Source organism: Cnephaeus nilssonii, assembly GCF_951640355.1.
Source record: "Cnephaeus nilssonii genome assembly, chromosome: 20".
NCBI classification, from domain to species: domain Eukaryota; kingdom Metazoa; phylum Chordata; class Mammalia; order Chiroptera; family Vespertilionidae; genus Cnephaeus; species Cnephaeus nilssonii.
The window spans coordinates 33,247,202-33,263,257 of record NC_137091.1 but is presented as its reverse complement, the minus strand read 5'-3'; the positions used below and the strand labels follow the sequence as shown (position 1 = coordinate 33,263,257).

The 16,056-nt window shown below is 44.9% G+C and overlaps 2 protein-coding genes across 3 annotated transcripts; both read right to left on the bottom strand.

Annotated features, from left to right (window-relative positions):
* Window positions 1–2,065: 2,065 nt before the first annotated feature.
* PDCD5 (programmed cell death 5) lies at window positions 2,066–10,710 on the bottom strand. The gene is made up of 6 exons (XM_079759936.1): window positions 10,504–10,710; window positions 9,024–9,061; window positions 6,656–6,717; window positions 5,041–5,132; window positions 2,599–2,670; window positions 2,066–2,268 (listed from the first exon to the last, which is right to left on the bottom strand). Exons 1-6 carry the CDS (start codon window positions 10,567–10,569, stop codon window positions 2,221–2,223), a joined length of 378 nt encoding a protein of 125 aa, XP_079616062.1. The 5' UTR covers window positions 10,570–10,710; the 3' UTR covers window positions 2,066–2,220.
* Window positions 10,711–13,049: 2,339 nt separating this feature from the next.
* On the bottom strand, window positions 13,050–16,056 carry RPL13 (ribosomal protein L13). Of its 2 annotated transcripts, none has more exons than XM_079799654.1 (6): window positions 15,957–16,056; window positions 15,668–15,788; window positions 15,227–15,368; window positions 14,845–15,018; window positions 13,840–13,896; window positions 13,050–13,237 (listed from the first exon to the last, which is right to left on the bottom strand). In XM_079799654.1, exons 2-6 carry the CDS (start codon window positions 15,769–15,771, stop codon window positions 13,079–13,081), a joined length of 636 nt encoding a protein of 211 aa, XP_079655780.1. In that variant the 5' UTR covers window positions 15,772–15,788; window positions 15,957–16,056; the 3' UTR covers window positions 13,050–13,078. The 2 variants fall into 2 exon arrangements, with proteins under 2 accessions (XP_079655780.1, XP_079655781.1); XM_079799655.1 differs by having other exon boundaries at window positions 15,953–15,993.

Below are 16,056 nucleotides of genomic sequence, written 5' to 3'. Positions count from 1 at the left end.
ATAACCATGTGCTCTGTGTGTGGTAAAATATCCCCCCATTGTATGGATATTTTTTTTATTTTTCAGTTACAGATGTGACTGAAACGTAAACTGCATCTTTCAGAGATCGCTACCTATCTACCTGGACTAGGGCTGGCAATATATTAGATACAGTGCCTAGTGCCCAAAAACTGTTTTCTTTTAAAATCAGAAGAACAAAAATGAATGTATTACAGCTTCTTAGCCTACACAGGAAATGAGATCTGTTGCTTTGCTAATTTGACTCATTTTTCATCCTTTTGAACAAAACAACCCATTGACTTAACTTGCCATTAGGACAGTGGTTATTCTGCAAGAGAAAGCATGTAACAAATCTCTCTCCAGCATTTTTATGTAAATGAGACCTAAAGCAAAATTTACCTGTAATTGGTTTGTGTTGTTTTGTTTTTTCAAAATCCTTGATGAAAATTTTTTGACTAATTGTTACTTTTAAAAAAATCTTGATGTTCTTAATGGTTCTACTCATTCATTTGTTCCTTCAGGAATACTAGACACTTAATTCCAACACTGACTTTCTTCATCGACTATACAATTAGTTACAAATTTCTAGTCTCCAATAGAGTAAACTCTCAAATGTAGTTTAAATATACAGCAGCAGTATGCTAGCTAAAACAGAGATTGGACTGTAAACCACATTTTCTATCACTTTTCGCTTCTAATTCTATTCATCTCATTAAATGTTATAACTTCCTCCTGGGCTGGGTCTCACAGAATTAAGATATTTAAAAGGTTACACCAAACAGCTCACTTTAAATTTATGCGCAGTTTTCATAACCTAGTGGGAGTGAAGCATGATATAAGAGATATTTGCTTTAAGTTACCTGCAGTTTTATCAGTGAAGAACCCAGAACATTTCTACCAAAAGGTAACTATTTTTATTTTATGTATTTATAAAGACAAAGCTTTTTCATATATGTGTGTGTGTGTGTGTGTGTATGTGTATATATCCTACCTAATAAAATGGTAATATGTAAATTACCATCACTCCGCTACGCCCACGATTGGGCCAGCGGGAGGCACAGGGGGCAGGACTCGGGGTGGCTGGGGTAGCCAATTGGGCCAGTGGGACGCTGAGCTCGGGTCGAGCTCAGCATCTGCGCCATGGCTGTGCTGCGGAACAGAAGGGGCCTCTGGGGCAGCGAGCTCACATCCCGCCGCGGACCATCAAAAGCGTGGGAGCTGGGTGCCTGTCTGCTCCGGCACCAGGCACCCAGCTCCCCCGCAATCGAAAGCAAGTGTAGGGGACCCTACACGTGCATGATTCAATCATGCACTGAGCCTCTAGTATATATAAATTAATTAATATATATATACTTTATTAATTTCAGAAAGGGAGATGGAAAGAGAAACATCAATGATGAGAGAATCATTGATTGGGTGCCTCCTGTACAACCCCCACTTGGGATCAAGTGTGCAACCTGGTCATGTGCCCTTAACTGGAATCGAACCTGGGACCCTTCAGTCCGTAGGCTGACACTACCCACGGAGCCAAACCAGCTAGGGCAAAAGGTAACTGTTTTTAAACTATCTCAACTAGATTTTAATCATTAGAAGTTATTTCTCTTACTTACAGACATGTTTATTATTGTTTAAGTATTGTTACCAGTATTTCCTAGTTATTTTAGGAATTCTTTTCCATGGAAGTGTCACTCTAACTATGGAGGTTTTTTGGATAAGGGTAATATTTATTAGATAATTTAATATACCTCAATGCTTTTGAAAAGCAGATTATAAATGAAACCAAAGCTAGGAATATTCTTACATTAAATGTAAGTACTATTTACAGGGAGGAAAAATAGCTCACCTGCTTTGAGAACCTATGTCTTAGGAATATTAAAGTTGACTTAGCTTAATCCACAGGTTTTAACTCCCATGACATTACTGGATGCTATTTTGTTCTTACTGAAGCCTACTCAAGCAGCTTCTATTTCTGCTGTGGCCATGCTGCTACACATTTAAAAGCTTTTGGTAGGAAAGGAAAAAGTGCAAATGCAGATCTTCTGTTGATTCAGCTACAGTACTAAAATGACTTTGCCCAAATTATTTATTTTACATAACAAGTTTACTTTTCTAAAAGTATATAAACAATAAACAAAGTGAACATTCAATCAGATCTTAACTGCCAAGTATTATCTGTCCTGGAATTGTTCCAATAAGTTCCAGTGTCTATGCATCTTAAATTCAATAATCGTCATCTTCATCAGAGTCCATTACTTTTCTTCTGTTGAACTGGGGAGAGGGAGATTAAATAAGTGTTATTACCTGTTTAATAAAGCACAACTCAGATTTTCTGAGAAGAAATATAACTACTACAGCAAGACATTTTTGTCTGTCTTTAAAACAACTTAGTGTTTTAGATATAAGGGCAGGGGGAACGATGAAACAAGAGCCTTAAAAATTAGACCCCTCAATATATGCAGCCCTGCTCTCCAAACGTCCATGTGTTACAAAATGGAAATGTCTATGGGCTGAAACATTTTGATACAGTAGATGTATATTCAACACAACATTTAAAATATCAATATTTCTCTTCTGCCATGTATATTTGGGGAAACTTACTTTAACTGTGGTTTTCTTTTCTGTTTGTTGGCTTACTTTTTCAAGGATTTCTATTAAACCTTGTTCTGTTACCTAGGATAACCAAAAAGAAAAACAGTACTTTTGTAAACAAAGAACTGACCTCAGGAGATTGACTCATTTTAGTCTTTCTGGGTGTGGAGGTAGAGGTCAAAGGGAAGAGAGGTGGGACAGGAGGTTGAAACTACCAGTTATAACTATAGGCATACCTCGTTTTATTGTGCCTCCCATTATTGCACTTCACAGAACATGTTACATATTTTACAAAATGAAAGCAAGACCCTCCAGCAAAAAGATTATGACTAGCTTTATTGCAGTAGTCTGGAACCGGCCTCGCAATATCTCCGAGGTATACCTGTATTAGTTTAAGTGCCAAGTAGAATTTGCTCTGCTAGTCATTTGAGGAGGGGGGAAGCATCAATTAATGTCCTCAGAAAAGTCCAAAGTTAATAGGTATTTAAGAACACCTTTATCACACTAGCTGGTTTGGCTCAGTGGATAGAGCCATCAGCCTGCAAACTGAAGGGTCCCGGGTTCAATTCAGGTCAAGGGCACATGCCTGGGTTTCGGGTTTGATCCTCAGTAGGGGGTGTGCAAGAGGCAGCCGATCAATGATTCTCTCTCATCATTGTTGTCTTTCTCTCCCTCTCCCTTCCTCTCTGAAATCAATAAAAATGTATTTTTTTTAAAAAGAACACCTTTATCCCCACTAACAGACATAGGCAGCCACCTACAACCCTCTATTGTATCAATGATAGAGACACACTGACTGCTCTTAAGACCCTGAGAAGCTTAAATGCAGCAGACAAGTCACTAAAAAAAGATGAACCAGTCATTGTCTCTTCCACACCTTTCTTAGAGGAAGGGGTCAGGGTAGGACTGATCCCTGCGGGCTGTGGTGGCAGCAGAGGGCTTCCCAGTGCAGACGGGGTGCATCTGCATCCTGAAGGACATTCTTGCAACACACACAACCAGGAATTTTAGCACCTCCTCATTTGCAAAACAAGTTTAATGTCTACCTATACTAGTAGTGTATCAGTTTTTATTTCTTAAATTGATTTGAGAGAAGAGAGACATCGATTTGTTGTTCCACTTATTTATGTATTCATGGTTGGTTCTCGCATGTGCCTTGTCCTGGAATTGAACCCATGGGAATCGAACTGGCATTTTGGGATGATGCTCCAAACAACTGACCTACACCTGACTTAATTTGTATTATTGAGAATCCCTGTTTCCAGTATGGAAGCAATTTAAGCCAGCTGACCCTAATAGTCATTGGGTCACACAGACACCAACAAGGTTCCACAACGTCAGGGAAGAAAAGCAGCAGAGGATCTTAGGAAAGGCAATTAGGATATCTTTTAGGATTGGTGGTAGATCCAACTCTTCTCACCTTCAAAAATTCCTTCCTTGAGGCCTGGCCAGTGTGGCTCACTCAGTTGGTCGGGGCATCCTCCCGTGCACCGAAAGGACTCAGGATTCCCAGTCAGAGCACATGCCTAGGTTGCTGGTTCAATCCTCAGTCGGGGTATGTATGGAAAGCAACCGGTTGATGTTTCTCTTTCATGGCAATGTTTCTCTCTCTCTCCCTCTCTCTCCCTCTCTCTCTCTCTCTCTCTCTCTCTCTCTCTCTCTCTCTCTCTCTCAAAATTGATGAAAAATGTCCTCTCCTTGAAATAGTCAACAAGCCCTGGCTGGGTGACTCAGTTGGTTGAGTGTTGTCCCATACACTAAAAAGGTCACTTGTTGGATTCCATGTCAGGGCACATACCCAAGTTGGGGGTTTGATCTCCAGTCAGGGTGCGTATGGAAAGCAACCAATCGATGTATCTCTCTCACATCATTTTCTCTCTCTCTCTCTCTCTCTCTCTCTCTCTCTCTCTCTAAAGAGTGGATAAAACCATATTTTTTAAACACATATTTTTTTAAAAAGAGCCCTGGCCAGTGTGACTCGGTTGACTGTCATCCATGCACCAAAAGGTGTGATTCTGTTTCTCTCTCACACTGATCTCTGTCTCCCTCCCTCCTCCTTCCTCTCTCTAAAAATCAATGAAATCATATTTAAACATAAAGAAATAAAAAATAAATAGTCAACAAGATTTCTGTAACCAGAAGATGAAACTGGCCTTAACTGAATTTTAAAGGGGGGGGGGGGGAGAAAGGGGGAGGAGAGAGAGAGAGAGAGAGAGAGAGAGAGAGAGAGAGAGAGAGAGAGAGAGGGATTTGTTGTTCCCCTTATCATACAGTCAATGGTTGATTCTTGTATGTACCCTGACCAGGGATTGAACCCACAACCTTGACATATCAGGATGGTACTCTAACCAACTGAGCTACCTGGCCAGAGCAAAACTGACCTTTTGAAGACATGTTTGGATAAAGTACACAACAATAGGTAAAACTACCTCAAGGCAGTCCTAAGCTTACCTTCCCATTTAGTTGTCCATATCTTGCCATCTGTATAAGGTAATTCTCTACTCCTTTAGTTTTTTCAGGCTTTACAAGTGCTAAGTTACTTACTAAAAAGAAAAAAATACAAAAACGTCAAAACTAAATGCATTTATGTTGTAACAAAACTATGCACCAACATTTCCAAAGCACTTCACAGACTTATTTATGTCTTGAAATTAGCAAGGTAGAGGTGGCAGGAGGTACTGTTGCCCTCTTAAAAATGAGGAAACTAAAGTTCAGCCATGTCACCCTCAGTCAAGGCCACACAGAAGTAGTGGCAGAGCCAAGATTAAACTTGGTTCCTCGGAGTCTAAGCCCCATGCTTTTTAAAAATATGTATGATTGCCCTCTGGAAAATATGTTCCATATTACTACAGATATAATCAGTATAGATAATCAGTATCTATCTAGACTGCCTATTCTAAGCTAGGGTTCAAGAAGATACTAGTTCATCCAATTGGTTCATTTAATTTATTTTCTACATGGTTTTCTCTTTGGTTTTTAAATATGAAAAATTATTAACTAAAATGGAGAATACAATAAATCTCTCAAGCCATAGAAGGCTAAATGGCAATGGAAAAAATAAAATTAACTTAATTTTTTTTAAATAAAGTTTTTTTTTGTTTTAATGTATTTTTATTGATATCAGAGAGTGAGGGAGAGAGAGAGATAGAAACATCGATGATTAAAGAGAATCACTGATGGGCTGCTGAAAATCAGGCATGTGCCCTGACTGGGAATCGAACCATGACCTCCTGGTTCATAGGTCCATGCTCAACCAGCCACGCCAGCCAGGCAAAATTAACTTAAAAAAAGAACTCAGCCTGGCCAGTGTGGTTCAGAGGTTGAGCATCAACCCATGAACCAAGATCTGAACCAAGAGGTCAGTGGTTTGACTCCCAGTCACAGCACAGCCCATGTTGCAGGGCTCCATCCCCAGAAGGAGGCGCGCTGGAGGCAGCTGATTGATGTTTCAATCTCTCTATCCCTCTCCCTCTAAAATCAATAAAAACATATTTTTTTTAAAAAGAACTCCAAAAATAAATAAATAAATAAATAAATAAGCCCCTCAATCTCCTATTACATATGTCAACTACCAGCAACACTTTGTAATTGAGTTAAGACTTGTTGGCTATATATTTTACCTAATAAGCACTTGGGAAATTATCTCCTTGATAGGAAAGAACCAAGCAGGTATATTTAATAATTTAAGTCCAGCCCTAACCGGTCTGGCTCAGTGGATAGAGCGTCCCAGGTTCAATTCCGGTCAAGGGCATGTACCTTAGTTGTGGGCACATACCCAGAAGGGAGTGTGCAAGAGGCAGCTGATCGATGTTTCTCTCTCATCGATGTTTCTAACTCTCTATCCCTCTCCCTTCCTCTCTGTAAAAAAATCAAAATATATTTAAAAAATAATAAGTCCATTTCTTTATGTTTACAAACAGCACATTTCTTATAAATATCTATATTTTAAGTGTTTATAGGTTAAATAAATATTTAATCTAGAGATAGCAATAATTTCATATCTCCCCATTCAACTAACCCAAGCCAATTTTATGGAAATAATTTAAAAGAAACTGAAAATGCTTACACCGGGCCCGGGCTGACTGATCCAGAACTTGAGCTAAGATACTGTTTCTCATTTCTGCTTCTCTACAACAAAAACAGGTCAAGCAAAATTAGAACTCAGCTGTCAGCATTACTATTGAACACACGAAATGTAACTCACTCAATACGTTTCCCAAGGTGGAAGGTTACTGCATGCATAGAATGCACTATAGTAGGTGCTGTATGGATGGCAACAGCTATTATTACTGAAGAAACCACTCTTGCCCTCAAAAGCCAGCTTTATATTGTATGGGTGTAAACCTACCAAGTTGAAAGATAAAACCTTACATTTTCATAATTCATGGTGGAGTTTCAGTTCAACCATTATGACTAACATTTATTATGTCTTTAGTGTGTAAGAAGTACTAGAAATTTGTAGTGAGATTTCCAACAATTAAAGGACCAAATGATTAATCCGTGTAATTATCTTACGAGATGAAGAAGCTGACACCTCCTCGCCAGTGTGGTTCAGTGATTGAGCGTTTACCGATGAACCAGGAGTTCAAGGTTCAATTCCCGATCTGGGCACATGCAGAAGGCAGCCAATCAATGATTCTCTTATCATTGATGTTTCTATCTCTCTCCTTCTCCCTCTCTCTGAAATCAATAAAAACATTTAAAAAAGACAAAAAAACACACACAAAAAAAAGCTGAGACATCTAGGGAAGCTATAAGGGGATATAGGTAGTTGTGGCCAAGCTAGAACCAAATCCCATATTCCAAGACTCTCAGTTCTACGTTTTTGGAGAGGAGGGTGAGTGAAATTGTAACTCTGCAACTGTCCTTATACTCCTACCTATACAAGTAGAAACTAGTTCATGTTCATAGGACAATGGTTTCAAACTTTAGGTAGCAGAAAAATTTTTTAAGTGAGTTCTTCAAGGAACTTAATACTCAACACAGACAAAAGCAGAAATTCTTTAATTGAGCTGAGGGGGAGCTGGGGCTGGCTGTGCCACTACCTGCCCCCATCGGAGGAGCCCTAGGGTTCATGTAACACAACTTGAAGCCCACTTCCAGGGGGCATTTCCTTATTGCACTTGAGTACTTCAATTTAACCCTGCAGTAAACTACTGTTCCTATATTTCACTGAGTCTAAGATACCACTGATTGTAAGATGGACCACAGTGATATGTACTTCTAAGAACAAAAAAAAACACACCCTAGATGAGGAGTCTAATAAGAGACCCCACACTCAAAGCTCGGGCATCAAAGAGCAACAACCACATACAAGGTAAACAAGAGATAAGCCTGCCATGCAGAAAGGGACAGCAAGTAAGGATGCATGCATCAAACTGGGCCCTGAGTGGAGAAAGAAAAAAGTTCCTGAGAATTTGAACTTCAAGCTTTAGTCATGCAAGTTTGCTGTCTGAATTCACGCTATCAGGGTGGAGGAAGGGAGTGGGAACCCTAAACACAGAATTTAATTTTAAGATGTCTCAGATTAGAAATGTACCCAAGTGGTAGCAGAAGCAAAAGTAAATCCTCTGGAAGAATCCAGGACAATAGTGATCAATTATGAAAATCACCCCAATTTCAGGTATGTTAAAATGTGAAAAAAGGTCCATCTTAGAATCAATGGAATTCACATAGTTTCATTTTCTTAGCACTATCCCAGGTGCTTACCAACTCTCTTCCCCCACTAAAATAAGCCACGTATGGGCAGGACCCTTCTCTGCCTTGCCTATTTCCAAAGACCCAGCATAGTGCCTGACCTAGAACAGGTGTTCAATAAATATTTGCTGAATGAGTTAAAAGGTGGCATGATGGAGAAAGAGGGAAATGGGGAATTGTTCAATAAGTATAGAGTTTCAGTTTTGCAAGATGAAAATGTTCTAGAGATCTGTTACACACTAATGAGAATATAACATTATTCTCATACACTTACACTTACTATGGTAAATTTTATCTTATGTATTCTTTTATCACAGTTAGAAAAAAGGTAGCATGATGGGATAACTAACCATTCAATAAACACGCCATGTGCTGGGATAAAATTAACAGTTAGTATTTATCCAGCATTTAAATGCAAGGTACTGCATTTAATGTACCTAAATGCAAAGTACTGGACCTCTGTAACCCTCACAACATCCCTATGGCGCAGTCCTAGCATTATACTCATTTTAAGGCAATTGCAGTTTAGCAGAGAAACAAACATCAACCAGTAATTGTATTAACAAGGTAGCAAGTGCTGTAATATTCTATACGTTTAAACTCTCTAATTAATAACAAATACCCTGATGATTTATGAAAAACCACTATTCCAGGAAAAACTTAGATTAACACACTATTAAAATAACTAAAGTAAAAATGCATTTGGTGAAACCACCCTTCAGATCTCCAGCCCGTACCTGTGCTTGGCTTCCTGTTGTGCTGCATCGCCAGGATCCTGGAAATATAATTTTATCTTTTAGTTGAGTAATTGCACAGAGGAAAAATACAAATTATTCTGTCCTGTTTCTGAGAACTAATAGGCTCCTGCAGTGGTAGAGATCAACTTATTGCCAAATAATTAAAAGCTGGGCCTCCAAGAAGTCAGTGGGATAGTTTCCACTTATTAAGCCCTAGCCAGTCCGGCCCAGTGCATAGAGCATCGGCCTGGGGACCAAGGGTCCCTGGCTGGATTCCTGTCGAGGGCACCCATCTCGGTTGCAGGCTCTTCCCCAGCCCTTGCAGAACGCGACCAATGGATGTGTTCCTCTCACACCCGTGTTTCTCTCTTTCCCTCACTGGTCCTCTCCCTAAAAACCAATGGAAAAAATATCCTCGGGTGAGGATTAACAAAAAAAAGGTTGCCTGTTCAATTCCCAACCAGGGCACATAACCTAGGTTGCAGATTTGATCCCCAGTCGGAGCCGAACATCCAAGTTTTTCTCCCCCTCCCCTGCCCCCCGCCCCCGCTTTCTCTCGCTCTAAAATCAATAAAATCATGTCCTCGGGTGAGGATTAAAAAATAAATAAAAAATCAACCAATGCACAAATAAGTGGAATAACAAAACTGATGCTTCTCCCTGTCTAAAATCAATGAAAAACATATCAATTAATTTCAATAAATGTTTTGATAAGCTTCTAAAGTCACAATCTAATAGAATGTTTTAGAATACAACCAACCAGTAGGAAGGGGAGTCCCTGTACAATGAAACCGCATTTTATGGGGTAAGAATAATTTCGGGGGTTGGGGGTCGGGGGAGGGAATGTGCTGGATACTGGGGGACGCTGATTCCAATGGCACTTCCTTGGAGACTGCCGCGTTCCATCCCTTACAGTCTTCCCCCTCTCCGTACAGTACAGCCATCACTGGAGTCTTTTATCTACGGGATTCGTGTTTGGTGTCTGGCTCCTCCCCGAGACCGTCACTCCCTCACGGGAGACGGGATGCTCCCCACTGTCCCCTCGGCACCGGGCACGCAGCAGACCTTCAACAAATGCTGGTCGGTTACGTGGGACAGAATTCTAGAAAACAATTCCGCTGGAACCAGCAGTGGGAACAGGCTAGATCCCAAAGCTAAGGACACACAGACCCGAGGAGCTCAACATTCTGCTTCGGACCCACGCCGGCCCGGCGAGCCCAACCCAGCCCGAGAGAGGCCCCGAGCCGGACCCACCCGGGAACCCCCCGGGAGAGCACGTGCCGGCTTGCCGCCGAAAACCCACGCGACGGGGGGTGGGGAGAGGCCCAGGACGGCCTCGGGGGCGGCCGCGGGGTTCTCCGCCCGCGGGCCGAGCACCGGCCGAAGCGCCTAGAGCGGCCGCCTGGGGCAGCGCCCTCCACCTCGGGCGAGGGCGGCGTCCCGCCGGAAAAGAGGCCGGACGGGCGGCGGGCGCGCTCACCCCGTGCTTTGCCTGCAGCTCCGCCAGCCTCTGCTTCCGCAGAGCCTCCAGCTCCTCCTCCGCCATGGTGCGACCGCCGGGGCCGAAGAGCCAACCACCCCGCCGCGGCCCGCTCCGAGTTATCTCCTACGGCCCGGCCTGGCGAACGCGGCCCTACCCACTACGCAGGCGCCCGCAACTCCCAGGCATCGCCAATCCAGCCCCGAGCCGCGCCGTCCGACGTAGCCAGGGCGCCTGGAGAGGCCCGATTCCGCGATCGCAGGGGGTCGGCATGGGGCGGGGCAGTCGGCGGAACCGGTGCACCTACTAGTAGCCTTCTCTTGCGCGGCCCCACCTCCCCTGCCGGAGGACGGTATGCACTTGCGGGCCTCACGTGGCTAGGGCTTGGCTGCGGGTGAGATAAGATAGCGATCTAAACACAGCAAGCACAATAACAAGCAAAATTTGTTGGTGGCCTATTTTGTGCTAAGCTCGTGTTATCTCCATTTATAGATGAAGATCCCGGGCCTTAGAAAGGCTAAGTGGAGTGATGGAAATGGTCTAAGACTGGACTGTGGCCGAAACCGGTTTGGCTCAGTGGATAGAGCGTCGATTCCGGTCAAGGGCATGTACCTTGGTTGCGGGCACATCCCTGGTGGGGTGTGTGCAGGAGGCAGCTGGTCGATGTTTCTCAGCTGGTCGATGTTTCTCGAGTGTCGGCCTGGGGACTGTGGGGGTCCCAGGTTCGATTCGGGTCAGGGGCATATTGCCTTGGTTGCGGGCACATCCCCAGTGGGGGGTGTGCAGGAGGCATCCAGCATCCGATCAGTGATTCTCGTTGATGTTTCTAACTCTCTCTCCCTCTCCCTTCCTCTTTGTAAAAATCAATAAAATATATATTTTTTAAAGTCTAGTTAAAGCAAACTTGGAGGGTGAGACTTGAAACAGACAGGCTTTTTGGCGCGGGGGGGCTGTGGGGTGTGATATAAACTTCTGGACATCCACTTCCCCACCAGGGCCTGTCGGAGGCTGTTGGGGTGGGCAGCTGGGGCTGGGTGAACTGCATTGTGGAGGGTTGAGGGGGAGGTTGTGTCTTTGAAGTGGGGGTATTGGTGTGTGTGGAGTAACCTATTACTCATGCAGGTTATACACCTGCTGTTTTTTCAATTATGGCAAAAATATATAAAATATACCTTTTAAACTATTTTTAATGTATAGTTCAGTAGTGTTAAGTACATTCATGTAAATGTTTTTCTTCTAATAAAACTGAAACTCTATACTATACCCATTAAATAATTCCCCAACCTCCTCTCCCCCAACCCTTAATAACCACCATTCTGGGGGGAGAAAAAAAATAACCACCATTCTGTTCTCTATCCCTTATGATTTTGGCTACCTCACATAAATAGAATCATAGAATATTTGTCCTTTTGTGATTGGATTATTTCACTTAGCATGCTGTCCTCAAGATCAGTTCATGGTGTAGCATGTGTTGGAATGTTCTTCCTATTTAAGGCTGAAAAGTATTCCATTATATGTATACTAGAGGCCGGGTGGACGAGATTCTTGCACTGGGGGGGCCTTTCTTTCATTTACTTGTCTCACTGGCACTGCACACACTAGGACTGTTCTGAGCCAAGACCCTTTTCTGTGGAGTATAGCTGGTGGCACAAGGGCGGGAGGTGGACAGGCATGCACATGTGACTGTAGGTAGAAGCCACTGAGAGGCAGGTGCTTTTTCCCTTTACCCACCAACACAGAACTTGAAGGTGCTAGTGCAGTGGAGTGCGGGCCTATGCCTTGCATAACCCTGTGCTCCAAACCTGTGATGACCACAGCCAGGGCCCTGACAGAACGGAGCCATCTGTCATTCCAACTCCTCCCCAGGCCCTAAGCAAACACAGAACAGGTGCCACCTGGCCCTTCAGAGGCAGTCCCTCCACATATGGATTGTTGGACACACCTTAGGCTCAAATTCCCATACCTCCACCTCAGCTGACCTTTATGTCCCATACAACTTCCATTGAAATCAGCATCTTTTAACATTTTAGATGTTAAAAGTCAACAGCCCAGGGACAAGAATGGGGCCTTAACTGAGCATCTCACTTGTAGAGAAATGAAACTCTCTTGGTACCATGTTGCCCACAAAGGGAACACTTGGCTGGGCTTCAGCCTCCCTCTGGGGTGAGCAGTGGAACTTCCTGATGGCCACTTCTCAGCCAAGCAGGGACAGCCAGGGGATTATCTTCTGCACCAAAGCATGCAAGCCTACATACAAGCCAGCACAGCAGAGGTGCAGACAAGCCCAGAGATGCTAAAATAACTGGAAACTACTCTGGTTTAATGAACAAAAAAGGAAACTCAACTTGAAAATTAGGATTTGTAATCTTGCCACAGATTAAATTATTCAATCAACAAACAGTAATCCTAAAATACAGGAAGTAGGATGCAACCCAGCACCTGGGCTGCCTTACAAGAACACCCTCACCCCTGCCCAGCCCCCAGGATCCCCTAAGGAAAAACAGGCCCCACACCCATCCCTTATACAGACTGATACAGGGAGACTACAGATTTATCACAAGTTGCCAACAGCACTTTATTTTTTCTTTTCAACATCCTGTTCTGCAGCTTCTTTGGCTCTTTTTGCCCGGATGCCAAAGAGCCGGGCATTGGCACGGGCCATTCGAAGACTGGCAAAAGCCTTGAAGTTCTTCTCCTCCTCTGTGATGACCCTGGCTTTCTCCTTCTTGTAGACCTAGAAGGAGCACAGGAGGTCAAAGTCTCGCCTACAGTAAGGCCTGTAACAAGGCTCAGAACCCAAATGTTAGAACCTGGAGAGATCTTGGAGGCCACCAAGGAAGGTATCCTCTGGATTTAGAAAAGGACCCAAACTCAGAGCAGAGGCAGAAGCAACCTCCTTAGACATGAAGGATGGGTAGTGTGCTGTGCTTGGACACAAAAGATCTGAGTGAAGGAAGGCTTAGGCCCACCTCCTCTCCCAGAGGAACCTTAAGGGGCCAGTCACTTGATGGGCAGTTGACAAAAATCACCAAATACGCCATTAGCTTTCCAAACAGCGAGGAGGGAAAATGAACCCAACATGGAAGGATGAAAAGGAGACATGGTCTCCAAAGTTTCCTCAAAGAGAAGACAAGGCCCTCCCTCTTCAAGGAGCCCATCTGTTAAGAATGCAGGATGCTCAAGGGGGTGGATGAGAAATTGGGGGATATCTGTAATACTGTCAACAAATAAAAGGGGGGGGGGTGTGCAGGATGCTCTTGCCACATTTTACTCCCTTAAGCCAATCCCCACCCCAAGAAGTATTCACTTGAGCATCATCCCAACACCTTTACTTACATTCCGTATGGGCATGACTGGTCCGGTCAGCTGTGTGGCCAATTTGAGTTCTTCAGCCTGTTTACGAATGAGAAGGGAGAATCAACTGGGCTCAGCTCATTGCCCTACGGGCTCCAAACCAGCCCTAGACCTCTCCCTGGGTGACTGTGCCAAGTAATGGAATGTCACCAAATTCCTGTTCTATCTGACAGATACAGGCACATGCAAGAGCACCTATGTCTGTTCCAGAGATGCAGGCAGAGCAAACTATCAACTAGAGCATAAAGCAAACTGTCAACTAGAGCATAAAGCGACTCCCCAACACAACTCCCTGGAAGCCCATTTGGGTGGACACTGTTTACTTTTTTCTAGAATCCTGACCAGATAGCTTGTTTGGTTAGTGTCCTCCCCGACACACCAGGTTTGCAGGTTCAATCACCAGTCAGGGCACATACAAGAATCAACCGTGGCCCTGGTTGATGTGGGTCAGTGGTAAAAGCATCGGCCCAAGCAGGTTGGTCAGGAGCATGTGGGAGGCAACCAATCGATGTGTCTCCCTCACATAGATCTCTCTCCTCCTCCCTCCCTCTCTTTAAAAAACAAACAAAAAAACGGGGGAAAACCCAAAACACCTTTCTTTAGCAACATTTGTGCTCTTTGTAAAGCATTTTAGAGCAAAACATTTCCAATGTAAAAAAGCTTCCCAACAAACAGCCTTTGCTATTCCACAAAACAAAGAAAAGCTCGTGTTTGAGGAACATGAGTGAATCTTGGCAGTTCTGACGGGTTAATTTGGGAATTCTTAGGATCTTTCTTCTCATTAACAATTCTTTACCACCCAAACATGAAGACCAAGTTTTGGGGGACAAAAGGGCTATAGGCAAATATTTTCCTTTTCACCACAGCTGGACCCAGGGACAGACACCACGTACACCAGAACAAGTCACCCGACCCTGCCAGCCTGCAGTCTCTGTGACCCTCCATAACCCTCACCGCCCCACCAGGGGCCTGGGGGGCTGTACTCACAGAACTGTCTCCCTTCTTGGGGGCCGAAGGCTTCCTGGGGAAGAGTATGAGCTTGGAGCGGTACTCCTTCAGCCGCTGCACGTTGGCCTGCAGGGACTCGGTGGACTTGTTCCGCCGCCTCGGGTCCACCGAGATCCCAATGGTCCGGGCCACTTTTTTGTGGATGCCAGCCACCTGCCCATGGAGACAGACACCAATGAAGTCCCAAGGAATCTCTAATCCCCATACCCTCATGAAAGGGCTCAGTCATCAGATGGAAAAGGGTTCAAGTGTACTTTCATCAAGGCAGTACAGCGATTCCGGAGAATGTCATCATTTGACTGTGAGCCCAAGAGGCAAACCTTACTTGGCTCTAATAATGAGTTTTTTTTCGGATACTCACCCGTAACTCTTCCAAGCTGAAGCCCCTGCCGGCTCGCACTTTGGTGTGGTACCTCACGGTGGGGCATCTCACTATGGGTCTGATGGGTCCGGACGCAGGGCGAGGGGCGATGCGGCGCGCTTTGGCTTGCCGGGCCTTGCGTCTGAGCAGACAGAAGCCAGGCGGCAGTTACCACACCCTAAGGCCGATCTTCCCACTCGGGAGTCTGCTATCCCGCACCACAGCGGGGACGTGGAAAACGCAGACAACGCCGCCCATCTGCGACCCCAAGCCCAAAGTCGCCACCTGCTCGCCCTCAATCACATCATTACAACGTCGGCTTTAACGTGGAGCTTCAAGAGTCGCGCGGTTATCACATGGTTATAGGGTTCAAGTGCACTTGCACCCTAAGGTTACAGCGATATCGGACACCGTCGTCACTTGGCTGAGCACTCCACTCACCTGCGGATCTTCCGCGCCGGCTGGTTAAACCACGTGGCAACGCGCCGCTGCCAGTCCTTGTGGAAGTGGGGCTTTAGGATCATGCCATTTCGGCTGGGCGCCATGGCTGCTGCCTACGGGCCTACGGAGAAAAGCGAGTCAGGGCCCGAGCTCCGGGCGGACGGCGCGCCCACAGAGCCGGGCTACAGCCCGTCGCCGCCGTCTGTGGCGTGGCCCTACGCCGATGACAGCGGATGGAGCCGGATGGCAACCGATGGCCCCCACCAGCCGTGGCTTTACACGTACCCACCTTCTCCGAAAGAGAACGGCCGGCGGAAAGAAAGCGGCGCCGCAAAGCACCCCGGGATGGCAGTGGGCCCGGCCAATCAGAAGCGATGGCGCGTCCTAAC